Source organism: Pipistrellus hanaki, assembly GCF_964339955.1.
Source record: "Pipistrellus hanaki genome assembly, chromosome: 3".
NCBI lineage: Eukaryota > Metazoa > Chordata > Mammalia > Chiroptera > Vespertilionidae > Pipistrellus > Pipistrellus hanaki.
The window spans coordinates 171142546-171168548 of NC_140505.1; the positions used below are offsets into that span (position 1 = coordinate 171142546).

Here is a 26003-nt window from a genome sequence, read left to right on the forward strand (position 1 = left end):
GCCCCTGAACTGGGCTTATGTACATTTCTGAAGTAATCCTCTGGCCTAGAATCCCCTGGGTTTTTATTTAATAGCTGAATATTTTCAAACCCTGATTGATTTTAATGCCCAGTGTGGCAGGACTAGGGTGTCACCTTTCTGCTCCTCAGCCTGCAGGAAGGAGGAGTGCAGAAGGGAGTCACCACCCTCCTGTCCCCCACACCGGACACTGACGCTTCGGAAGACCCAGTGCTGTGATGAGTATGAGTGTGCTTGTAACTGTGTCAACTCTACGGTGACCTGCCCTCTGGGGTACTTGTCCTCGGCCGTCACCAATGACTGTGGCTGCACCACAATCACCTGCCTCCCTGACAAGGTAGGGGCTGCTCAGCTGTGGCTGGGATGATGGCCAAACATTTGCTTATCATAGAAGATTTGCCTTCCTGCCCAAACCAAATGCTATATGGCTGGTGGGTGAGCAGTCAATATTCTATCTCAGCCTAATGGGAATTTAGTTAGCTTAGGAGGTATTTATGGAGAATCTACTATGGCTAGGTGCTGAGATTACAAACAAGGTATAAGACATGGTCTGGCCTTTAAAAATATTTCTTTAGGTTAACTAAGGAAATAATATGAAGGCATCCATTATTTACAGATGAGTTAATAGTTGACTCACTTGTTAATTGCTATCAATTCATTCATTTATCTTTCCTCCCTTCCTCCCTCCCTCCCTTCTTTTATTCCATCCAAAAATTACTGAGCAACTACTGTGATATACCAGAACTGATACTGTATTAGGTATTATGGGAGAAATGTAAGATGTAGTCAATTTATGGTCTTGCTAGTATATATAAACTGAATACAATAAAGTATCAATAGATGGTACAGATATTAAATGCACATAGCAGTCATAGGGAATAGATCCACCAAGAAGAGTTACCATGAAAGATAATTAATTGGCAGAACTTGAGATGAACCATAATTACAGTAGGAAGATCTGAGAAGAGTTATAGCTGCTGAACTATTGAGGGTGAGCCCTGTATTGAATGCCAAAGAGAAGTCACAGTTACCCTTCCCTGGAGCCTATTAGGGCTAGAGCACACACTCATTTGCCTGGAATGTTCTAGACCTCTGGTCCCTTCTGGATTATCTTCCAGTTCAAAGATTCTAAGTGCCCAGGTTCTGGAGGAGCAGGAGCAGGTCCAGATTTCATACTTACAAGCATCCACTCTATAAGCATCCCTGCATGTGGGCAGAGACCATGTTGGTTTTATTTATTGCTATATTCTCAGTGCAACCTTGAGAAACTTCCAACTCATAATAGATGCTTTCTAACCTCTTGTTTAAATGAACTGAATTAGTTCACTTACAGAAACCTTGTGTCTGCAGGTGTGTGTCCACCGAGGCACTGTCTACCCTATTGGCCAGCTCTGGGAGGAGGGCTGTGATATTTGCACCTGCACCGACATGGAGGATGCTGTGATAGGCCTGCGTGTGGCTCAGTGCTCTCAGAAGCCCTGTGAAGAAAGCTGCCAGTTGGTAAGATGCAGAGAGAGACTAGACACTGTGTGAAGCACTCAGGGTATGGAAGTAGGGGAGGGCATCCCAGGAAGAGGCAAAAAGCCCCTTTAGTAAACTCTCATTCAAGACCAGGATGATGAGGGAGGGGAGGTGAGCTGGGAAAAAGAAAGAAGCATCAAGAAAGGATTGCAATATCATCCTTCTGTGATTCAGGTAATCCTTGCCTAATGGACATATATGTTGTATGGTCTTGAGTCCAAAGGGCTAGAGAGTTGGTTTGAGAAGAGGTGTGAATTAAATGCCAGAAAAGAGGAATTGATTTTTTCTATCTCTTCCCTCTTCAGACATTACCTTAGGCCAGTGTTTCCCAAGTGTGGTATGCATGCCCCCAGGGATATGGGAAGAGTTTGATGGGGAAACGCATTGCACCGGAGTTTGGTGGGGATATGCACTGCACCGTGCTTAGCTGCGCCTAATTCTACGTTCTCACCAGTACGAGGGGTACTCAATGTTACGAAAATTATAGAAGGGATACACATATGTCAAAAGTTTGGGAAACACTGGTAGGCTATCCCTAGAACAAATAAATGTTCTGAATTTTCTAAGACTGTTCCAGTTTTAATGTCCTATAGTGTTTCCACATAGGTTGGCAATTTTTTAGACTGTGCTTATAATCTGAGGTATAAAAAATATGATTAGTCTTCCCCAATCAGTTTTAAATTCTCATTATAGTTTACCCCAAGGTTTCTCTGTATTTCTCTTCTTGAACATTAAAGATTAATAAGACCTTAGATAAATGAAGCAATCTTGTGCAGAAAGAAGTGGGGTCAAATTCTGCTTGCTGGTTTAATGCTATTTTTATTATTCCTGCAGTATTATCAGTAGATATTGATGATGGAAGAAGAGTAACACATCTTGTGATTGCTTCTGTAAATGTTAACAGAGAAGACAGTGCTCTTGATGGGGTTTTGGAAATGTATGGCTTGATGATGAAAGGGAGGAACTATGAGTAAATCCAGAAATATGGAGTCCATTTAGCTCATCTGCTGTGCTACCTGCAATGATGTACTGAGGAGGAGCAGAGTTGCTAGGCAACTTTGAGAGATGATGATGCTATGGTATCCAGGTGTGTCTTATGGGAATGCTAAGTTTTGGAAACCTGTTGGTCTCTATATCCTCCCATAGGCCATGGAGGCTATCAGAATAAATTGCTATCAAGTAAAGAGAGTATTGTTTAGAGGCCACTTAAATATGGCACCCAATATATTTTGTGTTTCAGTAGGGAGTTTTGGTTGCAAAGAACAGAATCTATTCAAGTTAGCCAAAGTAAAACTCAGAAATGAAGTACAGGATGTATAAGTTGGGATACAACATTTCTCTCCCGTGTCTTATGAGCCCCACCCCTGTCTGCTTCTCTCTGCCCATCTGCTCCAGTTCTGCATTGCAGGTCAACTTCCTCTGGGAAGAAGTTTTGCTTTCTCATAAATTTTATTTTCACATGGCGTTATTGCATCTGGCTTCAACTCAACACGACTTTTCAGATCCAGAGCCATCCCTGTCCAGTGTGACTTGTTCAATCTTTGTGTTCAATAGATTGGCTTTTCAAGGAGAAAATTGATGGGCTCAGCTCATTCCATGAATTGGATCTTCTGTTCCGTCCCAGTCTAGTCCAGTAGCTCTTGGGGAGGGTGCAGATTATATGGCAGAAACTTGTCTGTCTAGAGGCTGTGGTGCTGGAGGCAGTTTCAAAAAGAAAATGGGTACAGAGATCAGGTGAAAGAGGCAACATTTCTAGAACTCTTGACCAGATGATTCCTGCAGAGAACTGAGTGACCCATTCACACCTTCTAAGGAAGAGAAGGAGGCTTTGGTTTAGTGAAAGCTGAAGGCATGTGGGAGGCTAGACTTTGGTCTGTACAATGTTTTGAGTTGAGGTTGGAGCTTCAGAGAATTGTGATGGTTTCAGACTTCATTCTTCAAAGAGGAAGGTATTGGCTCTGGTCTGACTCCAGAGACATTTGAGCTCACTTACCCGAATTCATTTGTTGTCAAAAAAATAAAAATAAAAACAAAAGCAAAGAATCATCACCCTCTGATTCTTTCTTTCTAAAGCCACAGCCTGGAGAAATATACTTCCTCAACCACCTCCATAGTTTTCTACTGTTCATGTCAGAGAAATCATGTAGAGCAAGCAAAAGGCAGGCTGGCTTCCCAAAGAATATTACAGTTGTGCCTACATGCCTATGGCCTTGCTTCCATGTTGATGGCAAAAGGAATAAACTTTAGAGAAGATTTTCTTTGAAGACTTATGACTACCTGATTCCCCACTTTTAGATTCCAGAATCAGACTAAATCATGGCATTAGGAACTGCGTCTGAGGAACTGAACGTAATGCATTATATATTATTCATCCTCATGATACTCCTCCAGAAGGAAGAAGAGGCAAGACTGTTCTTCCCATTTATCAGATAGAAAGCAGAGCACTAGCACAGGGAATGAGGTTGGCCATAGCTCTACAGTTCATTTGAAGCCAGTAAAAGTGGGTTGTCTTGACTCCTAGCCCTGGGCCCCTTCTATGAAGCTAATATACTGGCAATGTCAGCATTTTAAGGGCCAGTATGATCCAGCGAAGAAACAAGGGACCAGTGATCCACACTTTTCACCACCATTTCAGCAGTGTTAACCATGTTTAAAGGATTGTGTTGCTAAATATATTAGGAGTGTATTTTTTTCATTGGCATTTGTCTTTAGATTGGCTAGATATTGGACCTGCTTACTTCTATTCTTAATTGAGAAACCAATGAAAACAGGATGGAGAAGAGAGTAAGAAGAAGGGTCTGAGGTGTATATTTTGAACAGATATAAGATAGAGGATTTAGAGGGCGAGAAAGAGAAATGAGAATATTGGATGAACCCTGGTTGTGCAGCAGGAAAATGGGGATGCCAGAGGTGGAGAGGGGATCTAAAAAAGATGGCAGTCAGGAAATTTGGAGACATGACTAGGAGAGCCTGAGCATGAGAAGTTGGTGGGATTTTGGGAGCAAGGCATCTGTCCTGGTAGTCATTCATAGTATCAACAGTGTGTCTTCCCATATTGGGAGGCAGCAGAAAACAGGAAGAACACACCAGTCCAGGTCACTCGGCACTCTTAGAGAGGCACACGAGTGATGCTGGGTCCCTGAAGGTATTGAAGACTCTCTTTTGTGCTCCTTGAGTCCTTTATGGCAGCTTGTATACTCTGCCTTGTAGTGGAGGGTGTCTAGATTATATCATTCTAAATTGTTGGCTTCTCCAAAGTACCTAGTATGTCATAGATGCATAATAAATTATTAGAATCTCAGATGATAAAACACTGGGGACAACTCACTGGACACCTCTGTGGCATGGGACAGGATGTAAGTGGGCCCCATGGAGATGGTATGATGTTGATCCAAGTCTTGGAAGTGCTTGTGTACCCCCAGAGAGAGGCACCAGCTAGCCTGACATCAAGTGCTGTGTGCATCTTCTGGCTTGGTCCTGTGTGTGTGTGCAAAGCAGGCCTGGCCTCCTCACCAATCCTGAACAGCTGCAAGCATTCCTTCTCTTTTAGGGACAGAGTTTCAGAATAAAGCCCAATCCTGGGGTCTCTCCCCTGGGCTCCTGAGACAACCACACATCTCAGTGTTTTGCCTATTCTTTGTACATTGCTTCAGAGTTTTCAGTGGACAGTTTCAATCAAAATTCCCGAAGCTTTGACCAGATTGGAGGACCTCTAAGAGGCAAGGTGAGCTAATAAACTTCCAGGATGCTGGTCTCCCTGGCAGGCATTCTGGGGAAGGTTGTTATCTGCTGCTCTCATCTTATTGTGCCCTATAAACTACATCAAGTAACTTCTTGGGGCAACCCAACTCTGCACATTGGTGAGAGGTCTTGGTATCAAGGTATTTATCTTATGTAGGTACTTTGCTTTATTAGAGCAGAGACTAGTTCTCAGGCATCTTGAATATTCTCCCCCAGTCAATGAGGTGCTCAGAATTGGTCATGATAAAGATCAGGTCAGGTACCTGTTGTTGAGTGCACTCTGGGCTGTTTAATTCTTTTCGTGAACTGTGTCTTGGTCTCAAAGTGGAAGCTTTCAGAGGGCAGGATTATTCCTTTTCAGCTGGTGGAACTAACTTAGTGACTCAATAGTTGACGCCTCCTAGCCACTTCTTAGCATAGTTCTGAGGCTGGTGGATGACAGAGATGAAACTGTTCAGGCCAGCGGTGTCTTTGTAAAACCCCAGGCTTAGTACACTTGTGGAGCAGACAAGTACACCAGTGTGTCTGCTGCTTGCCTGACCTCACTCTCTGCTCCTTGTGTTTTTTTCAGGGCTTCACTTATCTCCTACAAGAAGGCGAATGCTGTGGAAGGTGCCTGCCAAATGCCTGTGAGGTGGTGATTGGCTCGCCACGGGGGGACTCCCAGTCATATTGGAAGGATGTAGGTTGGGGCCTCGGATGGGTTGTCTATTTTGTGGTTTAGTGCTGGCCTTGGTTCACCTATAAAATCAGAGTTCATCCCCTGCCCTTTGCTTTTCTTGTAGGAGGTTAATTAGCTGCTGGTGTTATCCAGGCATCAACTGGGTTACCTTGCCCGATAGGAACTAGTTAAGATGGCCTCAGGCTTCCCATTTCATTGATTTTGGGAGTTCAATTCCCCCCCCTAAGAGTTCCATGAACACCTGGGGAATTTATTTCCTACTGTTGCCAGTGAATCTGAGGTCCTGCTTCCCCTGAGTGGTTGGCGTAGGGGCGGCCTCACCACCCTGCATGTACCATGGACCTGCCACTCCACCAAACCCACAGGTTGCAGGTGCTATTCAGTCCTACATGGACCCTGGCAGGCTCCTCTGACCTCTTCACGAGTTCCATTGTACACATTTCTATGCCAGAGAAGCAAACACTATTCTGTTCCCTAAGTCCTTGAGCTATTTCTGCTTTTTTAATTAATTTTTTTTATTTCTGTAATCCTGGCTTTGGAGCAAGCATGTCAAACTCATGGCCAGCGGGCCACATGCCTTGTTTATTTGGCCCCTGTTAGCCTTTGAGTTTAACATGTTTGCTGTAGCATATTGCCATGTTGGGCTTTACCCCATGGGTGGGGCTGAGATGTTAACCTAGGGCATGCTTTTAGGGCCCAGACTAGTTCCCTGAGGGAACAGTACATTCCTCATGGGACTTTGTGTTCTAACCACAGGTTGGCTCTCACTGGGCTTCCCCGGAAAATCCCTGCCTCATCAATGAGTGTGTCCGAGTGAAGGAGGAGGTCTTTGTGCAACAGAGGAATGTCTCCTGCCCCCAGCTGGATGTCCCTGCCTGCCCCGTGGGCTTCCAGCTGAGCTGTGCAAGCTCAGAATGCTGCCCCACCTGCAACTGTGGTAAGGCACCCTGTCCAGGAACCCACCTTCGGGTCTGGATTTCCAGGAAGGCTCCTGAATTCTTTGCTTTCTTAGCAACTCGGGGAAATGGGCAGGATCAAAATCTTCCCATCTCTCCCTAATGCTTTTGTGACAAAGCAAATAAGATGAGAGAAGTAGAACCATTGCCTGAAGGTCACCATGATGCTCAGTGATGGCTTATACCACTATCTCATGTCACGGACACGGCAACCCTGGGAGGCGGGGACTGCTACTGCTTCCACCAGCTCATGGGAGTGAGTGAGCTGTAGGGCTGGTGTTGGACCTACATTTCTCTGACTCTAGAAACTACCGTTGGGATTATTCATGGTATTGCCCCTGCTAGGGAAGGTATTCTAATGCCCACCCCCTCCCTCACCACAAACAAACAGCAACAGGAACAAACTGCTCGCTACCACCATGCTCTGAGTACTTTATATAATTTTATCTTGTGACTTCAAGTTCCCAAAGTAGAATTGCATTCTTCATAAACCCAAAGACTCTCCTACTCCCCACTTCCATGTGAATCACTGAAACATGTGCCTTCCCTACCAAAGACACTCAGGGGTTTTTTCACTGAGGCCTGGGTGCTGGGCAACAGGCAGCCTGCCCCCCCCCCCCCCCCCCCCCCCGCCAGGCCTGGGGGAAGCGAGGCCACTGTGGCTCTGGGAGTAGGACCCACAGCGCCTGGAGGTGGATTGCGGTGAGGGGGCAGATGTAGGAGAGAGGCCCAGATGGAGGAGAAGGCCCTGAAGGGATCAGCCATGTGCGGGACAGGGGTGGCCAGGGTGTTTCGTACACTCACGCCTGCACCTCTCTCTCTCCCCCAGAGCCTGTGGAGGCCTGCATGCTCAACGGCACCATCATTGCGGTGAGCTACTGCCTTCTTCTTCAGAGCCAGTTGGTGGGGGGTGCTGTGAAAGTGCACCCCCCACCACCTTATTCTAACGTGGAAACGAGAGAAACAGGGAGACCTACCCCCAATGCACTCTCATTGCCTCCAGGGTTTCTCAGCATCCTGGAGCCCAGCCTCTGAGATCTTCCTAACTCTCTAGGGCCTGGGCACCCAGTCTGGCTCTCACCTCCTGGCTGTGTTCCAGGCCCCTGAGCATTTCTAATGGTGTACAGAGAAGTGCTCTGCAGTCATTGTGCACATTTCAACCTATCCCACCTCCCACTGCCCAGCCCCCTCTCTGGCACAAAAGCCCTCACTCTTACCATTGACACACCTCAGGTGGGAAGGCAGGGAAGGGAGTGGGCCGCTGGAGACAGCAGGAGGGTCAGGATGATGGCTCAGGGCAGCTATGGGATGCTCCCCCCCCCCCCCCAATAAAGCAACAGTTTATGGGGCTGAGGTGAGAGGGGAAGTCAGGGGTTCAGGGTGCTGGGAAGCCTGACCGTGGTGCCTCTGGTTCCAGCCTGGGACGAGTATGATGATTGACGTGTGCACGACTTGCCACTGCACCGCCCAGGTGGGGGTCATCTCGGGATTCAAGCTGGAGTGCAGGAAGACCACCTGTGCAGCCTGCCCCAAGGTGAGAGGGTTGTTAAGGACCCAGGGGGTTGGCTGAATACGCATGGGTCCAAGCCATGGGACCTCACTGGGGTTTTTAAACAAATGTTCCTTATTTTCTGATTATGGACAATATTTGACACCTGTCATGGAGAGCCCAAGTCACCCATCGACATTTTGTCTCTCAGAAATTACAGTTTAGTTTTGTGCATTTTAAAAGCTTCCTTTTTGTGTGTTTAAAATAAACACAATATTTGCAAGGCTTGTGATGCCTTATTTACAGTTCTGCACTTTTTTTATACAACATGTAAAAAACATAACTGCAATTTTTGAGAACACTAAAGATTTATTAGTCAGAAGATATTTATCAGATACCTACTATGTGCAAGATTATACACAATCTTCCTTAGAAAAGATGTGCCACAACCTGCACATTTATTATTGGACATTGAGGTGGTTTAAAATATTTCACACTGTTTGTGCTAGGTCATGATGACTGTGTGCTACTAAATCCCTCCTGAGGGTGGATGCTGAGTAAAACCATCATTTCCGGCTTGGGAGATGGCAACTAGCATTTTATTGTTTTCATTATGACTCTCAGCCCCACGTCCCAGAGCTGGACACCATGCTCAGGAGAATGCTTCGGCTTCTTCCTCAAATTTCCCGCTGTGCCTGGGGTCCTGCTGTTTTAGAGGCCACACTTGATCAGGGGAGTTACTTGGGAGCCAGATACATGGAACACAGTAACAGCTCTTTCAGATGGTGCACAGGGAGGGCTTCTCTCTTCAACTTGGCGAGGCAGCAGTAGGGGTCTGGGGCCGAGTTTGGGGAGGAGACCTTTGTAGGAGGAGGCCTCCCTGAGAGGAACAGCACAGAGGGGCAGGGGACATCAGGAATGGTTAGGGACAGGGATGAGGGACACTCATATGGGTGCTTCATATGCTCTTGAGGACAAGAGAGTGTTCTGCATGTGTTCTTCATGGCACTTGGCATAGTGTTATACTCATTTATGTGGAGTAGACACAGCTATTTCTGATAGAATGGTTTAAAGAGAACATTCCTACCTCAATTAGAATCCCACTAAGAGCAGGTTTTTACTATTAAAAAATGCACAGTCGATGTTTTATGAGTGTGTGTGTGTGTGTGTGTGTGTGTGTGTGTGTGTGTAACAACCCCCTAGAATAGAACTGGGCTTGAATACGAATAAAACACTGATGTCTGGAGTTTGTGGCTTCCCTTTCACCTTGGATGTCCATTGAACTACCTACTCTACCATCAATGCAGCAAGAGATCCACATCCAGGTTTTCTGGAGGGCGAGCCTATGAGCTCTCAAACTGCGCCCTCTGGTGGTCCAAAGGTGGCATGGTACCCTCCGCTGCATTCAAATCCACTCTAGATAGAGGTTCTAAATACATATTTTTAAAATACATGACCCCTTTGGTTTGTGTACAATTCCTCCTTCCCTCCAATCTGACATATGTCCAGGGCAGTATACTCACCTCCTCCCTCTTGAAACCCCTAGGTTAGCCCTCATTCTATGTATCTCTTAACATGCACCAAACTGGCCTCAGTTGCCCCCATTCTAGCTCAGCATCCTTCACTGGTCTCATTGAACTCCTCTGCAATGCAAGGCCTCAGGGAGGCCTCCTGAAGGTGAGGGGAGCTGTGGTGAATTAGGCAGAGGCACTTCTGCTTGATCTGCTTACATCAAACTAAAGTATTAATGTCAGCAGAGAAGTGAGCCCTTCATTTCCTCCCAGGGGAGACAACGTCTGCAATGAAAAGACCAGCAGAAGGTGGTTTGTGCTAGTGGGTGGTAGGCAGGAAGCTTGACAGATGAACTTTCAGGGAAAGCGTGAGGAGAGGTCACCCTGACGTGGGACACTGAGAAGGCATCCGGAGGGGCATGACCGTGAACTGACCTTGAGCAAGGGATCGAATGTGGAATAGAGGACCCTCCAGGAAGCAGAATGGGGAACAGATGGGCAGAAGCGGGAATTAGAAATGGACAGTAGGGTTCACACCAGCCCTGCCTCCTGGTGCAGCTGCATTCGGCTTCCAGGGCAGCAGATAAGCCAGTTTACTCCCTCAAATGGGTTCTGTTGTACTCCCACTCCTCCTGTCCCTCTTGCCCAACTCCCCACCCCAGCTCTAAAATCACTCCCTGTTCCTATTACCCTGTATCCCTTCTGCCTCCTCCTCTTCCTGGTCTTCACAACACCTCATTCTCCCACAACACCCTCTCTTTTCCTTATTCTTGGCTGAACTGTTCCCTCTGCCTCTTTAGTATGTGGAGTTTGCCCCTATTGCCCTTGTCCCTTCACTTTGGTTGCAGCCCCCTCCTCCTTTTTCCTCCCCCCTCACAGGGCCTCCAACCCCCACAGTGATCTTCCCAGGGGAGTGTGCGGCCTGGCCCAGTTGCCCTGATTTGTTCTGAGTTCCATCCTCGAGTACAGAAGCTTGACTCAGGAGTAGCAAATTGTTTAAATTCACTTCTGAGCGAGCTTACCCATGGCTAACTCTTCCTGCTGGTTCAGAGCATCAGCCCATGTGCAGTGAAAAGGGAGTGGTGTGGAGGGACTAGGTCTTCTGTTTGGGGCTCCAAATTGACCTGCTGGAGATTCATGTTAGAGGAACCCAAGGCCCCAGTGGAGGGATATCTAAGTGATCACTACTAGGGTGGCAAAATGAGAAAAATAATGACAACATAGATGGCTTCCACTTAACTAAATTTATCCTTTAAAAAAATTGAGATTGCTCTCTTTTTTTTTGGGGGGGGGAGTGGTGAGGAAAGTTAAAAGACAGCTGAGGATAGCTTTTTATTTTATTAACTTTGTTTAAAATACTCTTACTTTGCAAAATAAAAAATTGGTTTTCTTACTTTGTCTTCCAAGTTTGGGGGCATTTTTTGCAAGATAGTGAAATCATGTTGTCCGGAAGTTGCTGCCATTTCCAAAGCAGATATACTAGTACATGAAGGCCTCTCACTTTAAGCCTCCTTCAAGGTTCTCACTGAATTTATCTCAAAATAATAATTTACCTCCTAGTAGAAGTGAACCATGTGACAACCATAAGACACAGTATGGGTAAAAGAGTAACCAATAGGAGATGGTATATTATTCAATTAGAGTTTATTTCTACCTAAGAGATAAATTGTTATTATTTTGCATTAAACAGTACATTGTCTTTTATAGAGTTTAAGAAAATAACTAAAATGGTATTTTTTATTTACCTACATATTTATGATATAAGAGTGGCTGCTAAGAGTCAGGCGCTGGGAGGACAAACAACATAGACATAGTTTGAAATTTGCATGTCTCTTATAGAGAACAAAATACTAAACAAATGGTAATTTCAAATTGTGTTAAGTGTTATAAAGTGTGTGTGTGTAGTGTGTAGTGTATGTGTATGTTGTATCTTGGAAGACTTCTCTAAGAAATGATTCTTAAAATGAGAAAAGGCTATTTATTTATTTATTTATTTTAATATATATATATTTTTCTTGATTTCAGAGAGGAAGGGAGAGCGAGAGAGAGAGAGAGAGAGAGAGAGATAGAAACATCAATGATGAGAGAGAATCATTGATCGGCTGCCTCCTGCATGTCCCACACTGGGGATCAGCATGTGCCCTTCACTGGAATTGAACCAAGGACTCTTCAGTCCACAGGCAGACATTCTATCTATTGAGCCAAACCAGCCAGGGCAAGGAAAGGCTCTTTATACAAAGTATGGGAAAGAGAATTCCAGGCAAAGGAAACACCATCCACAAAGGCTCTCAAGTGAGAAGGAGGTGGCCATGTTTATGGATCTAGAAGATGCACAGGGTTGGATTGCCAAGAGCAAGGGGATGGTGGTATAAAATAAGATCAGAAAATTAGGAAAGGCTGATGTCAGGCCTTACAGGACTTGCTAAGGAGATTAGATTTTATTTTTTATTTATTTATTTTTTTAAAATATATTTTATTGATTTTCTTACAGAGAGGAAGAGAGAGGGATAGAGAGTTAGAAACATCGATGAGAGAGAATCATCGATCAGCTGCCTCTTGCACACCCCCTACTGGGGATGTGCCTGCAACCAAGGTACATGTCCTTGACCGGAATCGAATCCGGGACTTTTCAGTCCGCAGGCCGACGCTCTATCCACTGAGCCAAACTGGTTTCGGCAGGAGATTAGATTTTATTAAAAATGCAATGGGAAGCCACAGAAGTTCTTAATTTTAATGAGGTATATAATTTTCCTATAATAAACCACACAGATAATAAATATATAGTTTGTTGAAGTTTGATAAGTGTAAAAACCTGTGTAGCCACTAAAATAGTAATATGAAGAAATACAGCTAAAAGGCTATTAGAGGAGATACAATAAACTTGATTAAAGCAGGAGACAGAAAAGAATAAACAATAGACTAAGCAACAGAGAAGACAACAGATGAATAACAAAATGGTAGATTTAAACCTAACCTTATGGATAATTACATTATATATAAATGGACAAAACAAAACCCAATTAAAAATGGAGATTGTCAGACGTGGGTAAAAAAGCAAGACCCAATTACTATGCTGTTTACAAGAAATGCACTTCCAATTTAAAGGGACAGACAGGCTGAAAGTCAAAGGATGGACAAGATATCCCAGGAACACAGTAGAAACAAGAAAGCTAAGATGGGTATATTAATACCAAACAAAACAGATTTTAAGATGAGGAATGCTACCAAAACAAAGAAGGTAATTTCATAATGATAAAAGAGTAGGTTCATTAAGAAGACACAAGAACCCTAAATTTGTACAAATACATGAAGCAAAAATTAACAGAAGTTGGGGAGAAATAGGCTTATTCACAATTTTAGTTGGTAATTTTAATGTATTTCTCTCGGGAACTGATAGAACAAATAGGAGAAAAAAAATCAATAAAGATATAGAAGATTTGGAAAATGATGTGAACTAACTTGAACTAATTGAAAATGATGGATCACTACATTCTAAAACTGTAGAGTACACATTTTCTCAAACAGGGAATTTCCACCTATCTTGTCCAAATTCTGGGCCATAAAAAAGTGAATAAATGTCAAAAATTTCAAATCATATAGAGTGTATGCTATGACCACAATGAAATAAAATTGAAATTAGTATAAACAAGGTAATATAAATACCCCCCCCCATATACTATCTAATAAAGAGGGACTATGATAATTAACATTCACACAATAACAAAGAAGGCAGTGTCCACAGAGAATAAGGAGGGAATATGCTAATTGACTGCCACACCTCAAAGATGGTGGTGCCCACAGCCATAAGGTGGTGGCACCCAGTCCCCTCAGTCCTGCCCATGCACCTGCCTCCAGAGTCCCTCAGTCCCCTAAGCCCCCCAGCTGCTCAGGGCTGGCCTGAAGCACAGGCAAGCCTTGGATGTTGGCTGCCCAGTAGCTCAGGGCCGCTCAAGGCTCAGGTAACCAGGGCCAGCCAAGGTTTGCACTGCTGGCAGTGGTAGCAGCAGAGGTGTGATGGGGGCGTCACCTTCCTCTCATCACTGGGCCACCTCCCGCCCTTGAGGGCTTCCAGACTGTGATAGGGGGCAGGCTGGGCTGAGGAACCCCCCCCCCCCCTTTCCCCCGTCCAGTGCATGAATTTTCATGTACCAGGGCTCTAGTTTGAAAATAAAACAAAGTACTTTTAAATAATCTATGAATCAAAGAAGAAATCACAAGTGAAAATAGAAAATATTTTGATGTAGAGATAATAGTGGCTATTCTAGAGATTCCAATGTGTATTCTTCACTCATCACAATCTACCTTAATTTAATAATATACCATTTCATGTATATTATCTTTTACCCATACTTTGTGCTATGGTTTCACATAATTTATTTATATATAAGAGATAAATTGTTATTATTTTGCTTTAAACAGTAAATTGTCTTTTATAGAATTTAAGAAAAAAAACTAAAAATGGTATTTTATAGTTATCTACAAATTTATAATTTCCAGTGCAGTTCCTCTGTGTATATTTTAAATTCCATGTTATATTATATCCTTCCAGCTTGAAAAAGAACTTCTCTCAGTGTGAGCCAAATGGCATTTCTCTTCTCAGATTTCATTGATTTGAAACATCTTTATTTTGCCTTCATTTCCTGAGTACAGAATTCTAGGTTGAAAGTTTTTATTTTATCACTTTAAATATGTTGTTCCATTTTCTTCTGGCTTATATTGTTTCTGATGGCAAGCTAGTTGCCATTTTAATTTTATTTTCCTGTGTGCATTGCCCACACCTTTTCTTACTGGCTGCCTTTAACAGTTTTCTCTATACTTTCCCTACTTTGGATTCATGAAGATACCTGGATCTGTGATTTTATTTTTTAAATCAATTTTGGGAAAAATTTCAGCTATTATTTAAAAAATTTTTTTGTTTCATTTTCTTTTCTCCTGTCTTTCTGGAAGTATGATTACGGGTATATTAGCCCACTTGATACTGTTCTGCTGGCTATCGGGGCTCTGTATATTTTTTCAAACTTTTTTCCTCCCTGTGCTTTAGTTTGGACAATTTCTATTGATCAGTATTAAAATCCACAGATACTTTCTTTTCTGCAGTTAATCCAGTCTGGTGAGGTTTTTTGTTTTGTTTATTTGTTTTTATTAGGTAACTATGTTTCTAGTTCTAAGATTTCCTTTCCTCTCCTCTCCTCTCCTCTCCTCTCCTCTCCTCTCCTCTCCTCTCCTCTCCTCTCCTCTCCTCTCCTCTCCTCTCCTCTCCTCTCCTCTCCTCTCCTCTCCTTTCCTCTCCTTTTCTTTCTATCTTTCTATCTTTCTTTCTTTCTATCTTTCTTTCTTTTTCTTCCTTCCTTCCTTCCTTCCTTCCTTCCTTCCTTCCTTCCTTCCTTCCTTCCTTCCTTCCTTCCTTCCTCCCTCCCTCCCTCCCTCCCTCCCTCCCTCCCTCCCTCCCTCTCTCTCTCTCTCTCTCTCTCTCTCAAGTTTCTAGGTTGTTCCTAAATTCTGCATCTCTTTTCTCTATTATATTCATTTTCCCTTTAGACTGTTTAACATATTTATCATAGTTGTTTTAAAGTTTCTGTCTGCTGATTGCAATATGAAGGTCATTTGTGTATCTGTTTCTATTGAGTAATTTTTCTCTTGACTGTGGGTCTTTCCCACCCCCTCTCCCTCATTCCTTTGTATGAAATGTTTTACTATGTGTTAGACATTGGTGGGAGATATGTAAAGAGACTTTTAATTCTGCTATTTCCTCTGATGAATGTTAAGTTAGCTTCTAACTTGGATTATTGGTGGTTCACCTTGAATTAAAGGAGGCTAGATTTTAAACTACATTAGGGACAGTCTATTTCAATATTTCTCTTGATTCAAAGGTGATATAGTTCTTATGTAACATTCTGAGTTTTGAAACATAGTTCTTAATTCTAAGGTTTGGCTCTTTTGAAATGTTGATGAAAACATGAGGTGTTTGACTAGTCCCTTTAACATGGTGGGATTCAGACTGCAAACCCTGACTCCTTTGGGCTGTGTGGAGCTGAAATTTCTGCTCAGGTCTTTAAGTTTACACCTGTTTTGTCCTTGGGTTCCTCTTAGGCTCTGCTGTGTGTATATCATTTAGGGGTTAACCAAGGATTTGAAGGGAATTTATATGCAGATTAAGGGGCTTCTTCATTTTGTCTTCCTCTTTTCCAAGTTTTTCCTCTTTAGATTTTAGCTATTCTAGGAGTTTCAAATGTTGTTCTCTGACTCTTCAGGCAAATATAACCACAGTTTTCTTCTCAGGTTCCAGCAATCCAATGCCATGCAGACTGTCCTCATGAGAAAAACCATTTAAACATGATTCTTGTCCATTATGGTTCTCTCTTTCAAGGATAAAATAGCCTATGGTTCATGGCTGATTTGGCCATCCAGTGTCTTTGAATAATTGTTTTAAATATTTTGTTATCTGCAGGAGAGTTAGTCCAATATAAGTTACTCAGCCATTATTAGAACCAGAACTCCATTGGGGGTTTTTAAGCAGAAGAGTAACATGACTGGATTTTTATTTTAAGAAAGCCATTCTAGCAAATGTGAGGAAACCTGTAGTAAGGACAAAAATAAAGGCAGGAAGATAAATTAAGACTATTATGAGAATCCAGTGGACAATGATGATTGCTTAGACCAGGTGGTGATAGAGGACACTCCATGACAAATAGCAGATAAGTTTGAGATGCATTTTTGGCAAGATTGGGTGATGAGTGGGGGTGGGGGTGTAAAAAATAGGAAGACCCAAGGGTGACTCCCAGATTTCTAGTTGGAGAAACTGGGTAATGAAACTATTTATTGAGATAAGGTAAGATTGAACATGGATGAGGTTTGGGGCAAAAATCGTTTTTGCATATAAGTCTTAAAATGACAATAAGATAAATAGTTGTCAAGTAAACAATTGAACTTATAAGTCTGGAGCTCGGGAGAGAGGTCTAATTTCATGGGTCTGGCTGCTAGAATTTGAGTGAGGTATACATCTGTGGAGGGAAGAAATGCTATCCAGGGGATTGAGAACTGACAAGGGTTAGTTAGCGCTGGATATTGACTTTCTGAACTCTAGAAGAGATGAGAAGCTGGCAAAATTAGCTTAGCTGTAATTGGAATGTTGTGGGGAGGTTAACTAAGGCTGCTTTTACTCCTGGATACAGGGTTACAAGGAAGAAAAGATCCCAGGAGAATGCTGCTGGAGATGTCTGCCCGTGGCTTGCACCATTCAGCTAAGGGGAGGACAAATCATGACCCTGAAGGTGGGAGCCCATTGAACTCAAGTATCCCCCTCATATTACCCACTGGTTTCCTATTTTGGTGTCCTTTCTTCAAGAAAGAGGGACTAAATTTGAGTTAATATTGGCTTCTTTCTGATTTTATAAAGAAAAGATGAATAACATATAGAAGACAAAAATTGTCTCTTTGTTTTAGTTATATTGTCACTCGTCTGGACAAGTTGGTGTATGGTGCATGATTTAAAGTTGTTTGAAGTTTAAAGAAATTTCTCCAGCCTGATGTCGATGAGACTGGAAAGACAGGGTGAAATAAACTCTGACTTATGAAAGTCAGAATTAACTGGTGGGGTTGGGAGGTGATGCTCAGTTCATCTATAGCTCAGTTATTGATTAGCCAGTTTACCTTTCCATGTCTTAATTCTTTAAACTTTTAAGTGATCAGAAGAGTTTGGAGATTCTCTACATTTATGTGCCCCTACTTACAGTTAATAAGATGTATAAGGGCTCTACCTTTTTTTGTGTGTATTCTGGGTGTGGAGACTTTATAGATACTGTGTCATTCTTGTCCTATAGTCTTCCAAATTGTTTAAAAAACTTCATGGACTCAAGGTCATGGTTTGAAGCGATTTTGTAACCAAACACTACCTCTAAATTTGCCTTCTTTGGTTTCAGCGTGATGAGATGTTCCAGGATGGCTGTGACAGTCACCTCTGCAAGGTCAATGAGAAAGGAGAGTACATCTGGGAAAAGAGGGTCACAGGCTGCCCGCCCTTTGATGAAGACAAATGTCTGGCCCAGGGAGTGAGTATTCGGAGCTCAGGCCCTGCTTTCCTCTTGACAGTCTCCATCTCTGACTCTAAGAACAGAGGTCCTTCTGAGAAGCATGCAGTCCAGCTCTGACGTGATTTCCCAGTATCCAAGGGAGATCTCTGACTTAGTATATGAATCAATGCAATCACAATATCAAGCCTGATGCACAGACAAAACTCTCTGCATTATATGATGCTATAAAAATACCTTTCCCTTGGGGGAGACTGAATGTGTGATGCTGAAGGGGAGGTGAGAGAGCAGATTGATTTCCAATCTTCCGTGAGAATTTGACTCTGATGACTCAATTTGGAGAGAATTCAGAGTAATCAAAATTGTTTCAGCTTGGTCAGGTAGGGTGGTCATTCTTCTCACATTTGTGGTGGGAAAACACAGTTTACATCTGGGGACTTAAACTCAGGGTCGTGAGTCCGGGAATTAGCCTGGGAAGTGACCTGTAAGCTGACCACTATGTACTCTTTGTGACTAATCTGGGACTTTGCTGTTTCCTTAAGGGGAAAATCATGAAAATTCCAGGCACCTGCTGTGACACATGTAAGTACATTACCAATAGCTTGTCCCTTGAAACCCATCAGACCAAGTCCAGGGACTGTTCTTTGGAGTAAGCTTTATTCCAGAAAGGTATTTCTTGATCACCAGCCAGTCATTATGTTCAGTCCTGCAGGGAATTGCCATGCCTCCCAGAATGTTCTTAAACTGCCCCCTGCTCAAAGCCCCTTCCAAAAGCCTGTGAATAGCCTCTTTCCCCTTTCCTTTAAACTCCTCACTATCTACAGCCTCTTGTCTGCCTTTCCCTCATAGAGTCTTGGGTTGCTCACAGTCCTACCACGAGAGAAAAATCTCTCTCCAGAGCTCCTTGAAGACAGGCACCCTTGATCCATGATCTTGACAGAATAGACATTCAATGCACATCTATTCATTGAGTGTCACACAGCTATCTCAGAAAGCAAGTGAAGCCATCCCTGGCTAACATTAGATCCACTATGTGCTGTGGGGATTACAGAGAATGTAGAGTCCTCTCCATGATTTATAAGGCTGGTCTGAGTTTATTAACCCCCCTTCTTCACTCTCGGTCCCTCTTGAGCTTGCAGTTATGTTATACTGGTTGATCCTAATGGCTCGCAGCAGCAGCTTTGGAGACGACTCGACAAGTCTGCAGATTGGTGTTCTTACCACACATTCTTGTGTTCATGAGCATAAATAACGTTCAGAATCCCAATGTTAATGCAATATTTTCTGAAGATAGAATTACTTGCCTGAACTAAATATTTTTGCCTAAATATTTTTATATTTAGTTTTGTTGTTTTGGGTTCATTGGCCTATGTTCATTTTTGGGTAAGGAAAGGAAGGATGAAAACATGAATAGCTTTGGCATTCAATCATTCATCTTTTCTTGATGGCTTACTCTGACATCCCCATGTAATTATTGTAATCAAGTTGTAGAATGAGGAAACACAGTCCGAAAGCATCTCTTTCTATGATTCCTGTCTGAATGGTTTAAGAAAGTAAAGTCAGGAAACCATCAGAAGAGGTGAATTCTCCCTAGGTGTACTGCACAAAGCATTTGGTTAAGAGACTGTTATCTACAAAATCAGCAAAAAAGGGCCTTTGTTGGTTTATGTGTTCAAGAGGCTGAGACCCTGTATAAAGAAAATAAGCCAGGCTCAGGGATTTAAATGCACAGAGAAAGAATATAGGATGTTGGCCTAAATATAGTTTCCTTATTTATTCTCCTAATGTAGTTGGCAGGCTTTCCATTGAAAATGAAATTATTTGGAAGTTGGAGGCAGACTAATATGTAATTGAGTTTGACTTAGTTTAGGAGCCATCTAAGAATGAGGAACTCCCAGTGTTCAGATGGGGAATGATGAGCTGCCAATAAGTCTGAGAATCCTCCACTGGCAGATAGCACTCTGACCTGATGCTTCTTTACATAACACTCGTATGTAAAGAAGAGGCTGTAAATGCCCTTATGGTCATGATATTGTCTTTTCCTCTTAACCCAAAGGCAGGAATGGGCAGATATTAATTGTATTTATTGGTTACTTCATTGCCCATTAGCTTCTGGACATTGTTACAAACATAAGATGACTGCTACAGTCATTTGGTTTTTAGAATCTTCAATTGTATAAAAAGCAAATTTCATCCATCCACATCACCAAAGCACAGGGAATTTAGGCTCCTCTTGCCATTAAAATTGTACCAGTAAGCAAGTTAAACATAGCAATAACTACATCTCTGAACAAGAAGGACTGGTTGTACCAGGATGACATAATTCCCCTCTCTGTGGCTGGCTCTGGTGATTTGGACACTGTTTTCCAGCCCCATGAGGGAAATGGGCTGGGAGTGTTCTACAAAACCCAGCCAGGCCTGGGTCCCACCTCTCACCTGTCCCATAGGTGAGGAGCCTGATTGCAAGGATATCACTGCCAGCCTGCAGTATGTCAAAGTGGGAAGCTGTAAGTCCGAAGAGGAAGTGGACATTCACTACTGCCAGGTAAGGGCCCCTGACTTCAATGAGGCCTCCATGGGGAGGGGACTCTCCTTATTTGGGAGATATCTCCTTAGTTATATTTCAGAAGGATCTGGAAAATTCACAGGGAGGAGAACTGAAAAGAACTGTAAGCATTTAAAAAATATTTTTGTATTTGTATTGATTTCCGACAGAAAGGAAGAGGGAAAGAGAAATAGAAACACCAATGATAAGAGATAATCATTGATATGCTGCCTCCTGCACAACCCCTACTGGGGATCTAGCCTACAACCTGGACATGTGCCCTGACCAGAAATTGAATTGTGACCAGGTCCTTGTTAATAGGTCGACGCTCAACTACTGAGCCATGCTGGCTGGGTAGAATTGGAAGCATTTTATGTGAAATCAAATGTTTTATTGAAGTAATAGGGAACTTTGACCCCAGAGGGAAGATTCAACAAGTCCTTCAAAGAGAACAGGAAATTACTTATGGAAGTGGGTTTGGGGTTATTGTATCAAACATGCATAGAAATTGCAGCTAGAGGGATCTGGGTGTGATGACACCATAGGGACAGCGGGGATCTCAGAGGACTTCCCTGAGACCTACCTTTACAAATTGCCCCACTGTCCTGCATTTTCTGGGGGAGGCCAGGCCTGCCTTACTTGGAGGAGGGCAGGTAGGGGAAGCAGGCTGCCTCTGAGTCCTGCGCAATCCAGGCTTCTCCACCATCACTATGTCCTGTCCCTCTCTGTCCCACTTCAGGGTAAATGTGCCAGCAAAGCACTGTACTCCATCGAAACGGAGGATGTGCAGGACCAGTGCTCTTGCTGCTCCCCCACACGGACAGAGCCCATGCGGGTGCCCCTGCGCTGCACCAACGGCTCCATTGTCTACCATGAGGTCCTCAATGCCATGCAGTGCAGGTGCTCCCCCAGGAAGTGCACCAAGTGAGGCCCCTGCCATGGACACCCGATGCCACCTGCCTTTCCCAACCAGCCAGAGTGCTGCCCGGTCCCCTGTATCCTCTGCTCTCATGCCCTCCCGGGCCCACAATAAAAGCCAATCTCTCATCTTGCAAAAGGATAATGCAATGGTTCATTGTGTCCTCCAGGGGGACCTGACAACTGTAGGCTGGGCGAGTTCAAAGACTGGTTCTGAAGGAGGAAACTCAGGTTCCACCTGAAAACACTGTAGCCCCAGAGTCTGTGGGAAGCACTGTCAACCTGGGAAAAAGTGTGCCTTTGCCTCCATGCAGTGCAGAGAGGAGAGGAGGGTGTGAGGCGGGCCTCCTCAGAAGCTCAGCCCAATGGCTTGAAGTAAAAGGGATTTGCTCAGGAACACTGAGCTCTCCAGTTTCTGAATCTTGGGACTTTGAGCAGAGCAGAGGGGTGGGCCTTGGAGCTGCTGCTAAGATAGACATGGCTATCGCCAGCATGACTGGTATTCTAGAGAAGGGTTGTGGCCAGGTGTGCAAGGGTTTCTCTGAGCTAAGTTCTTGAGTCTCCTCTGTGGTACCCGTGAAAAGGAAAGGTGCTGAGATGGAGGGAGTTGCTGATAGGGTGCTGTCAGATACTGGAACATGATTCCATCCTCACAGGTCATGATGGGTGGTGAGCACCAGATCTGAGGCAGACCTAGGTTCCGGATAAGGCCCCTACTCTCCTGTGTGGCTTCAAATAAGCCCATTAGTGGGTCTCAGATGTAACTTCCTCATCTGGGAAACAGGAAGTGAATCTTACTTGTAGGGTTGGAAGGATAAATCTGGGATAACTGTAATTGCCCTATAATAATATAAGAATAAAAATAGCGACATCAAGTCTCAAAAGGAGAAGCGTTTCTATCACCAGTATCAGAGCACAGGGCATTTTCTTTGTTCTGAGGGGCGAGGAACTGCACTTCTTTCAGGCCACATATTGGATGCCAAAGCCCTGCCTGCTCCAGGCATCCTCTTGGAAGGAAAAGAGGTGCAGATAACACCAAACTTCATCCCATAGAGTCCCAGATTCCTAAGTGAGTGGTCTTTCCTTAAAATTTATGAGAAAAGTGTACATGTATATGCTAGCAAGATGATGGAAACTAGTGAGTATTTTCTCCATGAAACAAAGGGAAGATCTAGATTTGCGATAGGGATTTGATGGAGAATGAATCTTCCTTCCAGATCCTTTTAACCCAAGAAAGACTCAACTCATTGAAAGAATGATGGAGCTGGAAAGGATTTAGACATTATCTAACCCGCTGCCTCTCCCCTGCCCCTTTACTGAGGATGAAAGCAGCTCAAAGAACTCCGGTGACTTGCTGAAGGTCACGCAGCTGGGTGGCAGGGCCAATTGAGAACTCAAGTTCCTTGACCTGTAGGCAAGAACTCCAGGGCCATCCCATCCCGCTACTTACAGATTCAGCCCATACTATCGTGGGAACCAGTGACTGCTGCATTTCTAGGTCTCAACCATTTCCATTACTTCTGGGGACCAACCTCAAGGGAATATACACTACAAGTAAATGGCCCAGATTGTGTTAAACAGGTTTGATGGGGAGTTTAGTAGAGTAGAGGGAAGGAAGAATGGATAGACGTTTTATATAATTGTTCAATAATTCAAAGGTTGTCATCTCTCCATCCATCATCCTGCCTCCAACCCTGAGCAGCCTCTAAGGTCTCTTTAGGAAACCAGATCCAGTGCAAAGCATCACCTGTCTCTCTCCTGACCGATCGCCTAACACTGCACCTGGGGATGAGGTGTTATTGGAGGCATCAGCCTCTACTGAGAGACTCAACTGAGAGGCTGCCTATTTAGCATAAGGTGTCAATTTTCCAACTTCCTGACCCATCAGAGCATGAATTTCTCCTCCTACTTACTGATATGATAATTCATGATCAATAAAAACAAACAAACAAACAAACAAACAAACAAACAACTGAATCAGAAAGTCTGCATATTTTGATTTAAGAAAAAAAGGGAGCAATGTAAAAAGGACGCAGAAAGGGAAACTGGTGGAGGTAGTGGGGGTGTCTCACAACCTCTCTTACTCTGCAGGTCTCCTCAAGGGGAGGGTCTGCCTCTGGTCTCAGGGACTTTGTTTTTTGCTCATCCTCCGACTAGAGGAGACAGTCCCTCCAAGTCAGAGTCTTAGGGATAGTGTCAAGGAGAGACTGTACAGAGACTAGGGGGTAAGAAAGTGCTGGAGGGAGAGAAGAAAGAGAATAAAGGAACTATGGTGCAAAGTTTCCCACTTGTCCTGGTGTTGAAAAGACAAGGAGAAGGTCCCTGGAAGCGAATGGGAATGGGGCACTGTTTGGGAGAGAAAGAAGCTGAACGGCAAAGTGTTTTGAGCACAGACTCTGGAGCAGGCTGCCTACTTTGGGATCCCACATGCCCTTAGAGGTAAGTTGCTTGACTTTTTTTTATACCTGTCTCCTCATCCAAAAGGTGGGTATATTAGCAATTATTACCTCATAGAATTGTCGTTGGAAGGAAAGTTATTACTGTGGGTTAAAGGATGCCCGAGGAAGAGGAAGTCCTGTATAATAAACATTGGCCAAGATTACTCCTAGAGAGCAGAAGAAAGCCATGGATCCGGACGTAAATCTTCTGGGTTTCCCTTTGCTCTGCCCCTGGCTCACTCTGCGTGGTCTGCTCCCCTTTACTGCTACAGGCTCCTCATATAGAGCAGGGAGATAACATTCTTCACACTGAAAGGTCATGTTCATAAATAGCACACTCAACTTCCACATTGTACTTTTTCATTTCCCGGGCCCTATGTATTCAGGAACTTGTGGAGCCCCAGGATGCTTGTAATTGTAGATTCCATCTTCCAGAACAGAATAATAAATATAAGAAAAAATGACTTTAAAAATAACAATAATTAGTTTTAAAATATTGTAGTAGGTTATCTGGAAGAGAGGGTTTTTACTTTTTTTTTTTTTTTTTTTTTTTTTTTTTTTTTTTTTTTTTTTTTGCTTAATGAAGATGCTCACATGGGGACAGTTTATTGCTGAAAACCAGGTTGGTGTCTAGAAGTGGAGACACGCATGGCCTTGAATTAACCCCATCCCCACCCTTCTCAAGAAAATCACTGACTTTCCAAAGCCTTTTATCTTCACCCCTTTGCCCACAGCGAGGTACCTAACTGTTCCAGAGAGATGGCAGTCCTCTGGTTCTTTGGGACCGGGCTTCCATAGGTTCCCTCCTCAACCCCGTCCCAGGGTCTCACAGGGAAGCTCTCTACAACCCACAGCCCCTCTGCCTGTCCTGCCTGTCCCTGTGTACCTAGTCCATGACTCCTGTTCCTTTTAGCCAAAAAAAGGTGGGGACCGCTGGTGGTGGTGGGTTGAGTGAAGGAAAGTGAGCAGGGAGGCGCCCCGCCCCACTCCACTCCACTCCGGGCATTTCCCTGGACTGGGTTGCAGGAAGGAGGCTTTGCGGGTGGGATTGGAAACTAATCAACCAGACTGCTCACCAGATAATCCGGCTGAATATTCACACCCAGCCCAGGCTGTGAGGCACCTCCCCCTGGCCAAGGGGAGCGGGCAGCACTTACTGTATGGCCCTTCCGCTCCGTTAACCAGGTGTCCCAAATGCAACCCCGCTGAGGATGGACGCGCGCTCCTCCCCACGTGGCACTGCGGGCGCTCCTGCGCTCCGGGCTCAGCGGGAGAGCCCGCTCTGCCTCCGGTGGCGCCTGCCGGGTGGCCTGGGGAGGAGTTGGGGAGGAGCAGGCGGCAATAGGCTAGGGGCGGGCACGTCCAGACCCAGCTGAGCCGAGATGGAATTAGCCTCCGGCGGAATAAGCCTGTCCAGCAGCGGGTGCTGGGTCTGCCTCTGGTCTGTCCCGAGTGCGGCGCAGTCCGTGTTCGGAGTCCTGTGTGCCAGCACCATGGCCACCCCTGGGCTGCAAGGTGAGTCTTCCTGCTGGGGACCCAGGTCCTGGGCAAGCTGTGGGACAGAGAGGGGCTGGGTGTGAAGACCCATCCTAACGCCTGCCCTTCTGGATTGGTGACCTCAAGTGAACCTGGAGAGAGAGAGAGGGTGGTGAGTGAGGGGAGCTGATCCTTTTCCCTGTCAGGGTAGGGGAGCAGAAGGACGCCTGAGCAAGTTCTGTGGAGCAGAGAAAAGGTAGGGCAAGAAGCAGAGGATTGGAACTGGGGCTTTTTTGGGGTGATGGACTACTTGATTCCTACCTCTGCGAGCTTTCCTTTCCTTGTTACAAGTCGTTGGATGTGAAGTGTTGAGAGTAGGCAACAAACTAGCAGAGTTTAACTCAGAAACAGTCTGTGGAAGACAGAGGTTAGGATTCACCCCTGACCATTTTGACTTGGGCATCCCTGGCAGGGCCCTCCAGTTTCAGGAAGCCTCCTCCAGCCCTTAACCAACCCGCCCTCAGGGAGGGCATTTGCATCTCGGGGTGCAGGGAAACCCAGGCACTTCTTTCCTCCTAAGGGTTTTTCTTAGAAGTAAAGCAAACTGAGATGGAGTTTGGGGGGAGGAGGACATTATCTGTCTCCACTCTGAAATGATACTGAACAGACAGGTGTGCGAGG

The 26003-nt window shown here is 44.4% G+C and overlaps 1 protein-coding gene across 1 annotated transcript in view; it reads left to right on the plus strand.

Moving 5' to 3' along the window:
* VWF (von Willebrand factor) overlaps nucleotides 1-21551 on the plus strand; it is a 118184-nt gene extending 96633 nt beyond the window's left edge. The window contains exons 42-52 of the mRNA XM_084878466.1: nucleotides 150-355; nucleotides 1369-1518; nucleotides 5852-5962; nucleotides 6719-6899; nucleotides 7748-7788; nucleotides 8336-8452; nucleotides 17091-17189; nucleotides 17838-17966; nucleotides 18488-18527; nucleotides 20393-20490; nucleotides 21230-21551. Of these exons, the coding sequence (XP_084734592.1) occupies nucleotides 150-355; nucleotides 1369-1518; nucleotides 5852-5962; nucleotides 6719-6899; nucleotides 7748-7788; nucleotides 8336-8452; nucleotides 17091-17189; nucleotides 17838-17966; nucleotides 18488-18527; nucleotides 20393-20490; nucleotides 21230-21418 (1361 nt within the window). The 3' untranslated portion in view covers nucleotides 21419-21551. The remainder of the gene's footprint in view (nucleotides 1-149; nucleotides 356-1368; nucleotides 1519-5851; nucleotides 5963-6718; nucleotides 6900-7747; nucleotides 7789-8335; nucleotides 8453-17090; nucleotides 17190-17837; nucleotides 17967-18487; nucleotides 18528-20392; nucleotides 20491-21229) is intronic.
* The last annotated feature ends 4452 nt before the right edge of the window (nucleotides 21552-26003 follow it).